A 13,885-nucleotide genomic window follows, 5' to 3' on the forward strand; every position below is an offset into this window, starting at 1 on the left:
GAGGAGAAAGGCCGTTTTCCTGCGCTTGCTGGCCTTGTCTCAACCATCCCTGAACACCCGGGTCAGAATTTCTGGAGTGTCGTGCAAATAAATAGGAAGTGCCATTAGCAGGTTAAGAAAAGCGGGTGGGGAGGGAGTTATGGGGACGGGAAACTGGGAAAGGGCTGCTCCTCAGGAGGGTTCTTCCATCGTGTCATTACCTTATTATAAATGGCGGGCTAAATGTTTACTTGCTTCTTCATGGCGCTGGCTTAAGCACCGCTCTCGGGCTTTCAAGCAGTCTTGAAACATTCATCAACTTGGGAGGCAAAGAAAAGCTTTAGATTACACCCGCTAATTATGCAGCTCACCAAGAGCCTGCGTGCAAACTGACAGCCTTATCTCCCGGTTCATATTTCAGGCCGTTGCTTTTTTTTTTTTTTAAGAAGGAAAATAAGCAGTGGCTGCCGCTCTGTGAAAGCAGCCAAACTGAGGTAAAATAATTTGCAGCTGGTCGGGCTGTGCGCTGCTTGAGGAACATGGCTTAGGCACCCGCAACAGGGTTTTTTTTTTCCTAAAATTATCTTTTTTTCCTGACAATTAATGAAGTTAACGTTGGAGAACAGAAATCTTGTGATAAATGCCCAACACTGTCCACAGAGGAGCAGGGTATGGATGTGCCAGTGTCCTGGATCTGAGGCTTTTCCAAAATGCTTTTTGGAGATCACAAGTCTCAGCTCTTACCTGGAGAGGCGGCTGTTGAATGAAAGCAAACAAAACCACTCTGTACTTCTGCTATACAATTTGTCTTCTCAGTGCTTTACTGAAGTTGATTTCCATCCTCATAAAACCTCATGAAATTATCGAACGAAGGGAAATGCTGGAGCGGAGGGCTGGTCTCTGGCGGAGGTGGGGGCCACGTGCTGCAGCCCAGGCTGCAGGGGGATGTCGGGAGCCCTGACTCGGGCTTGAGCGCTCGCCCCAAGCTGAGCCTTCGCCCCTGGCAGGGGGCTGTGGGGACAGTGCCACCTCTGCAGCTTCTTCGGACACCGCCAGGAAAGCGATGTGGGGGGAGCGCTGAGGAAAGGCACCGGGAGCCTGCCTGCCCCAGCCGGGTGGAAAGGCGGCGCTGCGGGAACGGTAGCCCCGTTCGCGCGGGGCTCCCACGCAGGTCAGCAAACCGTTGTGTTTTCCCAGGGGTTTTTCCTCGTGCTCTGTGGCTTTCCGTCCGCGGTGCGCGCCGGGAGGCTGGGCAGGTGCGCGGAGAGGGAGCACGCGCCCTGAGCCGACGTGTGTTTCTCTTGCAGGAAAGCTCTCCCTGGAGGAGTTCATCCGAGGCGCCAAGAGCGACCCGTCAATCGTCCGCCTCCTGCAGTGCGACCCCAGCAGCGCCGGGCAATTCTGAACCCGTTCTTTGGATGAATTATGTATCTGCTTTTTTTTTTCCTTGCCAAACAACATTCATGGTAGTGTTGCCTCTGTATGGCCAATTATGCCTTCTTTTGTGGCATCTTATAGCTTCTTTTGTTGTGGATTAATTATAAGAATGCTGAATTGCTCTTAATGATTTGTCCAGAGCATGGGCAGTACTGTTTTAAACAGCTATTGTGGCGTTATCATTGTTTTAAAGATTTCATTTTGTTTTTGTTTTAACGTGTCTGTTTTGGAAAGTATGCAATGCAAAGGAAAAAAAAACAACCACAAAACCCATGGCAGCAAGACATATTGACAGATTCTAGATTGCTGCTTTAGTAGCTGAATACTCACCCACAGCACCTGAAAGTGTAGTAGAGATTGAAGCAAAAGGGTTACGGCAGGGGCAGAGTTCATCGGGCACCTCTGTTTCCTACCCAGGAGGCACCAGTTAAGCTCAAAGACAGGATCACGAAGAAGTATGAATGTGCAAAGCTGGTGAGGACTGTATTGTCCGCACCCCTGCTCCTATGCCTCGTTGTTTCAAGGCTGTGAACATTTTCAAGGTTGTGAAGGAGAAGGAAAAAACAAAGATCAACAGTCTTACTAGGTTTACAATGGTTGATTTCACGTGGCTTTATCTGAAAATTCAGCAATTTGCAATCCTGATCCCAAAATCCACAACAGACGATACCTCCAGCCGTTTGGGATCAGCAAAGGCAGACATGGATATTGAGAACTGGGTATTGACAATGAATTTAAGGGAGATACATGTTGAATGTGAAATTTTCAGGTTAGTAATGAAGCAGTTTCTACTAAGGAGAGCGAGCATTCAACTGAGTAAATAACGCAACACCTGCAAGCAGCTAAATCTGAGGCAAATCTGCTGTTCTGAATGCTCTTGTGTAGTGCAAAGTTTTGGGGGTGTTTTTGTCTCTCTCCATGTAGTTAATGCAGTTTCTGGGCCGGCTCTTAGAGGAAGGCTATCATCAAAACTTGTTTTAAGCATAAAATTGTAGCGTTTATATTTCATTTATTTTAGTAAAGTTCAAAAATCTGTACTGAAACAAGGAAATGGTACGCTTTATGGTATATTTATATATATAAAAATTAAAACAACAAAAAAAAAAGATCAGCTCTGAGAGAAATGTTGAATGTTTATCTTTTCGCCTAGATGCAGGAGTTCTGAAATTTGCTGCTGCAAAATTTTATCCTTTGGTCAGAGTTGCTATATTCAAAGCTAGTATGCGTATGTGGGCTTGCTTAGTGACTTTATAAGCACTGCTGCAATGGAAAAGCTTTAGCGACAGGAGGCATTATGCTGACTAAATTGGAGTTAATCTGTCATTAGCTCGTCTGCTCTGTGATCCTGAGGGTGAGGTATCCATGTAGGCAGTGCATTGTATTGGGAACTGGTGAGCCAGTTAAGAGCAACCGCTGTCTGAGAGGCAAGGCTGGCACTGTGTCAAGTGACCTTGTAGATGCTAATCCCCAAGTAGCCTTAATTTAAAATAAACTAAGTAAAATAAGTCTGCTTTGCCCGTGATGATTAGCTAAGCACTAATTAGAACTCACAGAAAAGTAGCTGAGTTATGAATAATTTTTTGTTGAATGCTAGCTAGCATGCACAATAATTAAGAAGTAAGATATCCTGCACTTAGTTTTTCAATACAGTTTGCTTTGCCAGGTTTCATATGCAGAGCATACTAACATATGAATAAATCAAAGACAAAATTGCTAATCAGTTGTACTAAAATGATCGGTGGCTAAGCGCACGTGATAAATATTTTTAGGCACACACTTTTGTCTCTATTGATCACAGCGAGCCAACTGATGACATATTCCTGCAAAATTCATTAAAGTACTGGGCAGAGGTGTGTGCAGGTATATGTGAAAGTGAGAAAATAAAAGAGGCCCAAACACAGACACACAAACACAATCAGATTTCAACACTTTATGCTTGTAGCTGTTAGAAACATCACTGGCAAATTTTACGTCAATTCTTCTAGTTGATGGAGCTGTTTCTTATTTAGTTCTTCCTAATCTTCATTAGACATCCTGTGCACAAATCTATTCCTTCAAAGAAAAGCCTGTACTTGACTTCCTCAAGATAACTTTCAGTTTTGCCTGAAGAGGTTCTGTATCCATCACCTCATGCATATTCAAAGCCATGTTCTCTCTTTAGTGTTTTGAGAGTTGTTTTTCAGTAGGACAAACCTGGCTAGATTGCTGTGAATTGCTCCATGAAGGTCAGTGGACATACACTGATTAACATCCACTTTGTTAGATATAAACAATCAGTCCTGCTGCACCAGCCACTTCCTGGGATGCTCTGTCACCACCAGTACGCGGGGAGGACTAAATGATGTGTTAGAGGAATCCTCAGCTCTACTTAAAAACACTGAAATTCTAATCTCTGGGCTAAGTGCAAGCCTCTAGATCAAAAGCAGCCCAGACCTGTAAAAGCTGACATTTACTGAAGATGAACTTGGATACCTTCTGCAGTTTCATCTTTTTTTTAATATTATGGAAGCAGTTGTATGTATCTGAAACTATTAAAACGTTACCTTTTATTTAGGCAGCTGCATTCCCTCTCTTTTTAGTTTTATAAGATATTTCTGGCCCAGAACCTAATCTCTCAGTTTGTTTTAGCTCAGTAGCTTTGGGCTTTTTGGGCCAGGCTTGCTTCATGTGTTAATACTTTACAACATGTGTTTGAAAACACAACCTGCGCTATGACCCCGGGGCAGTGGAGATGTAATTCTTTCCACAGTTCACAAAATCTAGAAGAATAAGAATTAGCCTACAGCTGCAGAGGACGTAACTGGAGATAAGAATATTGTATAAACATTTACAGAGAGAACTAAGGTTATTCTTTACCTGACTACCACTGATGATTGATATTGTTTTAAATTATTAACTGTTCCTTTCTATCTCTGTAAAAATGGACTCCGCATGTACTTTGAAAGTGATCCATAGCTGAATTTGTTACATGAACATCTGCAGATCTCGCATCAGCAAAACAGTAGTGCTATGCAGTGTGTTGGATTCGAATTTACTGTTTTGCTACTATTATCATTTACAGTCATAATAGCCTTCATAAATCTTTTGAAAACAGAATGACTTATCCTGTATAAAATAACATAGCAAGTTAAACATTTTCAACAGATCTATTAGAAATATCCCCATACATGAAGGAGGGCAGGGAGTACATGCTATTTCCCATCACCTCTCAATGCTGTAGATACATTCTCCAGTAACACTTGCATGTAAAGAGGTAACTTTGACTCATCTGTTATCCAAAAACAGAATGAGTATGTCCAGCATATAGACTTAATCAGTAGAAATGCCACCCCCATTTACCCAGCGTTCCCAGTCAACTTGCCAGGGCTGATCTAGATTCTTGTGCAGAAGATGTGAAGTGAGGACTGTGGCTTATGCTATCTGCAGCAGCCTGTCTTGGTTTTACTGTGCTCTGAGACTGGAAATGGGGAGCACAATCTTTGTAAAACCAGCACGTATGTGCTTTTGTGAGCCCTTAGTGTTTGAGAGGAGCTGAAGAAAGATTGATATCTCGACAGTATTTGAAACTGTGTGTTCACAGTAGTGAATGTTCCTGAGGTAAACAGAGTTGTGCTGTTCCTCTTACTATACTTAAGGATTTTTAGGTTTTTCACCTTATTATTGAGACAATTCATCCTTCATTGTTCTCCATTATAATGCATGACCTCCACATTTTCTAGATACTGCTGCTTAAAACAATAAGCTCTAAGTGCATAACTACTATAGCTGGAAGAGGTCTAAATGCAGAAATAGCGTGTACGAGCACAAGAAGTGTTCACACATGACCAAGTCACCATAGCTTCATAAATCACCCCCCTCCATGAGCTGTGCCACAGGAATTTTCTGTATGTGCTCTCTTAGCTCATGGCAAACATGAGGTAAGGTGGCTTAGCTTAATTTTCTTTCACCTTAGACTAGGCTAAGTTGCATCACCTTGCATTCGCTGTGGGCTGAAAGCACATACAGGGACAGCTACCACAGCTCAGCTGACTCATGGAAACTTGGTGAACAGTGGTAACTTGATCTTGAGTCCTAACCTGCAAACTGAGCTGAGATGGGAACGTCGCAGTGGCTGTAAGTCTCGCTGTACATGTGAACGGGGGAACACGGCAACAGCAGCAGGCTCTCTGGGAGTGTGTGGTTGTGAGAAGGGAACCCCTTGCATCAGAACTAATGCCCTAAGCTGCGAGCAGTCTCCCCTTTTTAAAAACACCATCTTGTTTTTAGTAGCACTGATCAAGATGCAACATCAGCAATGTAGCAGGTCAGGATGAAGGAGGCATCCTTGATGGTGCTAAGAGTTTCCTTTGGAAGCCTGGTGTACTAATACGAAGTGAAACACGTGGAAGGGGAGGGTCAGGCTGAGACCTCTCCCAAACTCTCACTACATCAGCACCCCCTGTTGTCTTTCGGATGGTGCTTATTTGGTTTTCTGTGGTGAGATGGTCTTTGGGCTCAGGAATTAGGTAACTGGTGCAAGACCAGGGGAGCAAAATATTTTACCTGCCATTTGCACAAGTATTTGGATGCATTCTTTGCTCTGTATCTTACTGGATATGATCTCACATAGCAGTATTAAAGTGGGGGAAGTCGGTTTCCTTGGCATCATGGGCAGGAAATGTGCTTAGAAACATAAAGAAACTTGGCAAGCATCGGAGAGTCAGGCAACGCTCAGAGCTGAACGGCAGAGTTTTTTTGACTGCGCACCAGAGAGAAAAGACACGCAGCAGTGATAAATCAGACCCATGGTATGATGTGAGACAGAACTATAACACAAATGGTACCTTCTAACTGAGCAGCTCTGTGTCCTGTGTATCCAGAGTCAGACATGCTGACAAAATACACTTTAAATACTCACCTTTAGCACAAGCACGCTGCTAGAGAAGGACAATAAACAGAGCTGTTTGGTGTGTCCCAGTTAGAGGTTGACCAAATGGGTGGCAGGAGGACCAGATGGCATTTCCTAAGCATGACTGAGGGCAAAATTTTGCCTGCAGGAACTTTCCTCCTGGTCATGGTAGACAAGAAGGAAAAACTCTATCTGATTCTCAAAGCCTCAGTGCTGTTTTCCAGGCTGCTGAAGGTGAAAAGATCTTCACCTGCAAATTGGGCACGTTTGATGTGAAATGAGCGTGAGCTACTTACAGCACAGAACCCCAGGTTGACCATTTACCAGCAACTTTTAAAGATAAGAATAGGATGTTAGGCAGGAGAAGAGCTGTGCTTTAAGCACATGGAGAAAAAAAAAGAACCACGATTTGTAAATTGGCATGAAAAGTAGTCACACTAGAAACTGGGACCCTCGTAGGAGAGGTCTAGAAGTAGTTAAATCACTCTGACAGGCAGAACAGTAGGATGATCAGTCAGATGCAAAGTGAATCTTCTAGTCCCTTCCAGAAACCATCTCTGGCTACTTGAACGTCGCAGTTAGCAGCATCCCTTTTTCCAGTTTGGCTTTTGCTACTGTTGGTTCCAAATTATCCATACTGAAATAGAAGTTGTTTCAGGACTGGGGATTTTCACAGCGTAAGGTGTACAAGCTTTTCAGATATACTCTGCATATCTTGAAAAGTAATAGCCAAAAAGTGCAGATGTGAGGGTTTGAGGCGGGGTGGGGGGGAGGAGAGAAGTACAGATTTAATTTCCTCTTTGCTCCCACAGGTCGCAGTGTTATTTGAACATGTATGGTTGGGATTAATATATCACTTGTAAAATGCTGACTAATGCACAATAAACAAGGCAAAAAAGAGCTTGGGGTGTAGTGAACAATATGAAAAGATTAGAGAAATGAAAAACTGTAAGTCACATCACTGCCTTTAGATTGAAGTCTGAATTCACAAGGTGGAAGTCACCCTTAGCAATAGTCATTACAGAATAGGTCCTTCACAGCACTTCGGTCCATATGACTTCCTGGGCTGCTTTGCCCCCATGGATTGCCCCAGTCCCAACAAAGTCATGGTGTGCTAAGACTGGGAACTCTGTGTCCTTCCACAAAGACTGTCGTTTCATCTTTTTCAGTCCGCTGAGCCGTTCCCAGGTCCTGAAGCACATGATGGCCACCCTCTCCTCTGTGTTCACTTACTGTGCAGTTCAGACATGTCTTAGATCTTCCCCTCTCGCCTTGATATTATACCAAAGATGCTCTCACTTTCCCAGGGCAGGTGCTCAGGGTGTCAGGCCATCAGAAGCTTTGTTACCATCTTCCAGTAGTCATCCCTACCCTCTCTCTCTGAATGAGTAACAAACATAAGCCCTTGACATCTGGAGGAGCCAGGCTTGACACACTTATGTGGAACAGCTTCTGATTTGGTTCCCAGCCTTTGCCCCTCCAGTGTGTAGCTTGCCAACCATATTATTTATTTACTATTATTAAGTAATGGTAATATTAAACATTTCTAGAACACATTGATCCTATGGAACAACGTGGTTTTCATTATCATATAGGCGCTTGTTGATCCACTGCAGACTGAACCCGACCAGCGTTGTTCTCTGCTCTCCATGGTTTATTCCATGGAGAACTGATTTTTTTCCAGGCAGGAACAATGTCTTTCTATGCTTCAGCATTCAGCGTGTGGTGCCCCAGTGCTGCCTGGAGCGTTCAGCTGCTACGGTCCAGGAGACACTCCAGCACAGCAATGTCGGGCTGACACTCTTCCAGCCATCTATCAAAAACACATGTGAAGGGGATGATCTCTGGTTTTCTCTGCCCTGGGAACAGGGGTTTCTACGATATTCAGAGTTGGCTTCACATTCCCCCACTGAAATGGATGACAATGATTAGTGAACCCACCTGAGAAAAGCCTCTTAAATTCTAAGCTTTATTTCTTCTGTTAATTGACTGCACGCAAAGGGAGGATTAATGGATCCTACACACTTATCTGAGGAAGAACTCAGAGTTCCCTGACACAATCACCTCTTTATCGCTTGTCGTTAGTTTATTCCTGTTTCCAAGGCAGCCAAACAGTTTTCTTGGTATCTGGAATAAAAAACCGAAACCAGAGTTTTGATCTGATAATGATCTAGGGAAGCCTTTGTGTTAGTCATTTGAATGCTTTAGAAGATCATGTTTGGTTGTTTTTTTCTGTTTGATTTTCTTATTCATGTTTTAGTTGTGGTTTTTTTTTCTTTTTTTTGGCTTCTCTTAGATTCAGTCCTGCTGGTCTTTTAGCTGATGTGCTAGCAAAGTCCCAGTGATCCTGAGAGCAGATTTGCCTGAGCAACTACTCTAGAGGTGGCCTCACCGTGCCTAGTAAAAATGAAGTGCTTCATTAAGTTGGGGATCATATTTGTCTGCACATTTCCTGCAAAGGGAAACTTGGATTGCATTTCAATATGCTTATTTCTTCCACTTGCTCACTTCAACTTCATCCAAGAGGTCTTACATTTGACATTTGTACATTCAGTTCTATTTTGCTCTTGAACTAGAGGTGACCAATATTGTCCTCTTTTGACAGAATACTTGATATTTTTTGATTTTTAATTGTTGCCCAGTAGATGACATGATAGATGCAGAAGGAAATAGTTATAGACTTGTTTGTGTAAATTGGGACAGATACTTTTGATGCTGTAGAGACTAATAAATTGGAATACACCATGGTCAAAAGCTGAAGGGACTCTAAGTACCCAATTCCCTTTGAAGTTCATGATGACTCCACAAAGAGATTATTCTTGCCTGTGTTCCCCTAAGCTGTTTCTACATTGCAGAGTAGAGATACTAAATGTGCTTTTTAACAAGCTACCAAGGGCAGACTGAGTGCAGCAGCATGGAGTTCAGCATATCCTGTCTCTTGGCAAAATTAGATACCTCTCTAGATTAATGCTTTTTAAGCAAACCTACATATCCTAAGAAAGACTTTTGCAAATCACAAAGGAGAGGGACAAATATTAATTAAATGAATCTGGTCTGTATAGCTTTCTTATGGCTGTCTAGAATTGTTACTGTCCTGTGTATAATTACCTATAGCAATTGTGACGTGTTAATTTTTCTCCCCAGTTCTGTTGTAAACTCACATGGTGATAGATATTCTGAGTCTCCAGCCAGTTCTTAGCCGGGCAAAACCCACTGGAAATGCCATCGAAGAGCGATTTGCCTTCAGAAAGACTGAGGGCAGCTCTCAGGATTTGTCTCCGTGCTGTTGCATGCTTTAGGAACGTGTGTTAGGAACGTGTGCCTGCAGCATGACGTGTTATCCCCCACCCCACCCTGCCACCCGCCACCCCTGGAAAATGAAAGTAGATGGTCGAGTCAAAGAGGAGATAGTGAATTTGGTGGAGGGTTGTGTATGTGCTTTGTGCCCCTCAGCACGCACATCATTTGCCCTTCTATCAACTTCTAATTAGGACCTTCTTTGAATTCTTAGTGTCAGAGTAAAGTTTTCTTATGCTGATAATGTATTTGTATTATGCAACTTACTCAGAAAAAAAAAACCAGAAGATGATCTCTCGATGACTTGTCCTCTCCTCTCGAGAAGCTATTCTCTTCTGTACATACGATATGCAGAATGTATGGAAGTCTTACCAGCGTTGGTTTGCATTTTTAAGACTGTACTAATTAATATGTTAATTATTGTGTTTTCGTAGTGGCATCTTTGATGTAAGATGTAAAAGCTATTTAAAACGATTTTTTTTGTTATTGTTGAGCTTATAGCGATAGCACCAAGAAATGCATGTTCACTAGAATCAGCCTTTTTAAAGGGCTGCCATAGCTGCACACAGATGCCGTCGTTTGACGTAGAGTATAATACCTGCGCTCTCATTTCGATAGGGGTCAGTTTTGAGCGGAAACTAGTTCTTCCTGAAAAGTCTATTTTTTCTGTCTTTTTCTCTCACGGATTCAAGCTTTTTGATCGCACGCCGTGGGCCACACCGCACCGCGGTCGGCTGCAGTCGGGGTTACAAGCGATCGGGACGGGGCGGGGGCTCACTCGCCCTGCCTTGAGTTTGCGGGGGGTTCTCGGCTGCCTCCCCCGCTCAGGCACGCTGCCGCCGCCGCGCCGGCAAGCTTTTCCATCCCTTCGCCTCGCTCGTGTGCATGCTCTCCTCCCTTTGAGACTATCATCGGCTGCGTCAGGACAAAACTGATGGGTTTACATTTTAAGAGACAGCTTGTGTAAGTGACTTCACAAATAATCAACTAAAATTTAAAAGCAATTACACATTCACAATTAAGAGAAAAAGAGCCTGAGCTGCAAGTCTGCGGTGAGAATCTTATTGGGGTGCTTAATGTAGGGAGAATTTGGGGTCAGCCCAGAAAAGACGGGACCATTTGGGAAGTTTAGCTCTACCTTTCTTGTAAGGTTCGGAGAGGGGTTGGAGAGGGAAGAGGTGTTTGGATCCAGCGTTTCGCGCAGGCCAGACTTATTCAAGAGATTGTGTCTGAGGCGTCTCCCAATTGTGTCCTGGGCCAAAAGACATGACATGCTGCAGCTTACAAATATTTTTTTCTTGTCTTTTTTTTTTAAGGAGAAAGCAGTTCAAACTGCACCTAGCAAAATGACTGACTTCAAAGCATGTTTTTCCTTGTTATATAGAAACTCACAAAACATCGTTGTGTGATTAAAAAGGCGCGTCTGTGATTGATAGTTTTTTTCAGTGCCAAAATATATAAGCAGTATTGTTTGAAGGGAAATAAGAATTTTTTTACTGTATTGTTATTACTGTTGAACAAATATTGTTTTTAAATGTTAGATTTTGAAGAATTTTGTATTGTAAACTGTTTTGTGACATGGTGCTTTTTCATACTGGAATTACTGATTGCACCTAAATATGAATTATTTTGTTTTCTTACATGAATATGTTACCTTGAACAACCTTGATGAAAACCAATGTACGGTGGATACCGAAGGGTCAAACAAATTCTCCCACTGAAACCCCCTAAATGTTCTTTCCTACTAATAAATATTCTGCTGCAGCTAGCTGCGTGCCACGCGCCGGTGCTCTGTTCACGCTGCCGCCCGAAAGCGTTATTTACCCCCGCGGTCCGGCGGGCAGACCTCGGGCGAGCATCCGCCACCGTCGCCGCCCGCGTTACGCAGCATCCCGTCCCCGCCGGCCGGACCCCGCGGGGAGCGAGGCGCTGCCAGCGGCGCCGCCGGCCCCCGGGGCAGCTCCCCTTGCCGAGGCGACGGGGCTTGGGGAGGGAGAGGGACAGTGCCAGGCAGCGCGGACCCGCGTGCTTCCCCCGCGAGGCCTTTCCTGGGGATTCGTGCTCTGCCCCCGGGTTGGCAGGCGCGGCGGGGCCGGCTGACGGCAGCCTCGGGAGGAAGGCGAAGCTCTTTCTCGCGCCCCAGCTGTTCTGCAGCCCGCTCCGTCCTCGCCAGATACAGCCTGACTCATCTCCCAGTTTATAATTAAGTGGGAAATGAGCCCCGGCATAGTTTTCCTTTTAGCGCTGACCCCGCGTGCTCGGCATCCCCCCATGACGAGACCCAGCGGCGCCGTGGCCGCGGGGGCCTCTTCTGCCGAAGGGCCGAGGGTGACCGTCACCGCGCTGGCGGGGCGACGGGGCAGCGCGAGGGCTGCACCTGGCTCAGGCCAGGCTAAGCCTCTCTGGAGAGCTTAACGCCGTCTTAAACCAGGCATCGGCTGTGGGCTGGCACGTTGCAGCGGGCTGAATTGCACCCCCAGCATCGCTGCTGAGGTTTTCTGAAGGCAGAGGGCAAAGCACAGGGCCCCTTATGTGGCAAGACATCACCGAGCAGTTTAAAAAAAAAACACAAGGGAAGGGCAGCACGAGGCTAAGCGAGCTGGTCTTGCAGCGCTGGGAGAGGCCAGCTGAGCTGGCTGATCGATGCTTTCCTAACCATGGGTGAATCCCTCCCCAGGTTTGGGGTAGTTTTTTAACCCCAGATGAAGAGCGCGCAGCCTGGGGGCAGGAAGCAGGGCAGGGCTGGCACCGTAGCTGTGGCTGGTTGCCTTGAGACACGTCTCTGCCGGGCGCAGCGGTGATCTCTGCCTGCCGGGGAGAGGCAGCTGAGCGTGGCCGCAGGGATTTCCGGCCTGCCCTGGAGCGCCCTTGGAGGTGGCCGCGCCTCGGGCTCCTGTTGCAGCTCTGTGCGTGGTCCTTAAGCTCCTCAAATTTTTACCTGGGTTAAATTTGGAGCTGGGATTAGCACCGGGACGCTAAGAGTAGTCTAAATCCCCCTGGAAAGTAACTGAAACCAGTGCCTATTTCCTCTTGAGATTAAAAAAAAAAAAAAGCAGCCTGTTTGTGCTACTGCACGTTCATATGGGCTTAAAACAGGTCAGAGGCTGGTGACTCTGCCAGAGCATCAGTTCAATGGCCCGGGCACCCTGCACACTCAGTGCACCTTCAGGCTGGCTTTATTGTAAAAGCTCCTAGTGTAACAGCGTGCCTGTGATGTACGTTTTCCTCACCCTCCGTTATGGTCATAATACAATTTAGCATTACACTGTAAAAAAAGCAGACGTGAAAGGAGATCTTTATGTACACAGGGATGCCAAAACCCTCCAGTTAACACCTGTGCTGGCTGGTGTCACCTTGCTGCCCGAAGCTGGAGGCTTGTGTCCCAGGACAGCAACGTGGAAGGGCTCCCGGGGCTGTGGCACAGCAGGTTTCCCACGACGCGTGTGGCCGCGCACGTGTTGCACCCCGGGACTGTCCCTCCCACCTTCCTTAGGGGAGGATGGTGACGGCTCCCGGCCTTCGTCCCCATGGCTTGTGACGGCTGGGCTGGGCAGGGAGAGAGAGCACCGTCTTTGGTCAGCCAGAGTTTTGGGCAGCGTGAACTGGGAACTGAGAATGGGAAAGATGATGAAAAACATAGCTTTGCTGCTCCACCGAGTCCCCTGAAGATTCACTGAAGAGCTGCAGGAGAAGCATTTTGTTCCCCTCTAATAGGAGAGGGTCAGTTTTTCTTAGAGACCCTATGAGTCACTCCACGAAAGCCCTGTTCGGCTGCATCAGAAATCGCCTGGCCTTTGCAAACACAGAAGGTGCTGCAGTTCCCATCAGATGAAACACCTCTCCTTGCTTCGCTGCCCCACGGCCTCTGCCAACAGAGTACTTCTAAGCACTCAGCTTTCAAAGTGTTCACATTTTAAGAGCCACTCAGTAAAATGACTTCCCATAAAACATTATTAAATGTCTATAGCAGATAGCGCCCAGGAAATGCGAGTACATTAAAGGCCTGCATGTGGTATGTGCTGTTCCTCGGGGCAAGCGGGGGAGCGCAACCCCAGGCCGGCGCTTTCGGACCCTGCTGTGGTCCGAGTGTCGACTGCTGCGGGAGGCAACGTGGGCTGCGCTGGAGACCGGGACCAAGGCAGAGCATGTTGTAGGAGGAGAACAGGTTTCTGCGGTTTCCGGTGCATGTGGAAAAATCTCTTTTACTCCTATTAGTCACTCATACTCCTCAAGCTACTGAGCACCCAGCTGTCCTACTGTACAATAAACAAATGGAAGACAAAT

The 13,885-nt window shown here is 45.8% G+C and overlaps 1 protein-coding gene across 6 annotated transcripts in view; it reads left to right on the forward strand.

Moving 5' to 3' along the window:
• The window catches only part of NCALD (neurocalcin delta), a 247,899-nt gene extending 236,530 nt beyond the window's left edge, over positions 1-11,369 (forward strand). For all 6 annotated transcript variants that reach the window (XM_068932899.1, XM_068932897.1, XM_068932898.1 and 3 more), the window contains one exon: positions 1,287-11,369. In XM_068932899.1, the coding sequence (XP_068789000.1) occupies positions 1,287-1,384 (98 nt within the window). In that variant the 3' untranslated portion in view covers positions 1,385-11,369. The remainder of the gene's footprint in view (positions 1-1,286) is intronic.
• The last annotated feature ends 2,516 nt before the right edge of the window (positions 11,370-13,885 follow it).

The sequence above is a fragment of the Struthio camelus genome, chromosome 2 (assembly GCF_040807025.1).
Source record: "Struthio camelus isolate bStrCam1 chromosome 2, bStrCam1.hap1, whole genome shotgun sequence".
In the NCBI taxonomy this organism is placed as follows: domain Eukaryota; kingdom Metazoa; phylum Chordata; class Aves; order Struthioniformes; family Struthionidae; genus Struthio; species Struthio camelus.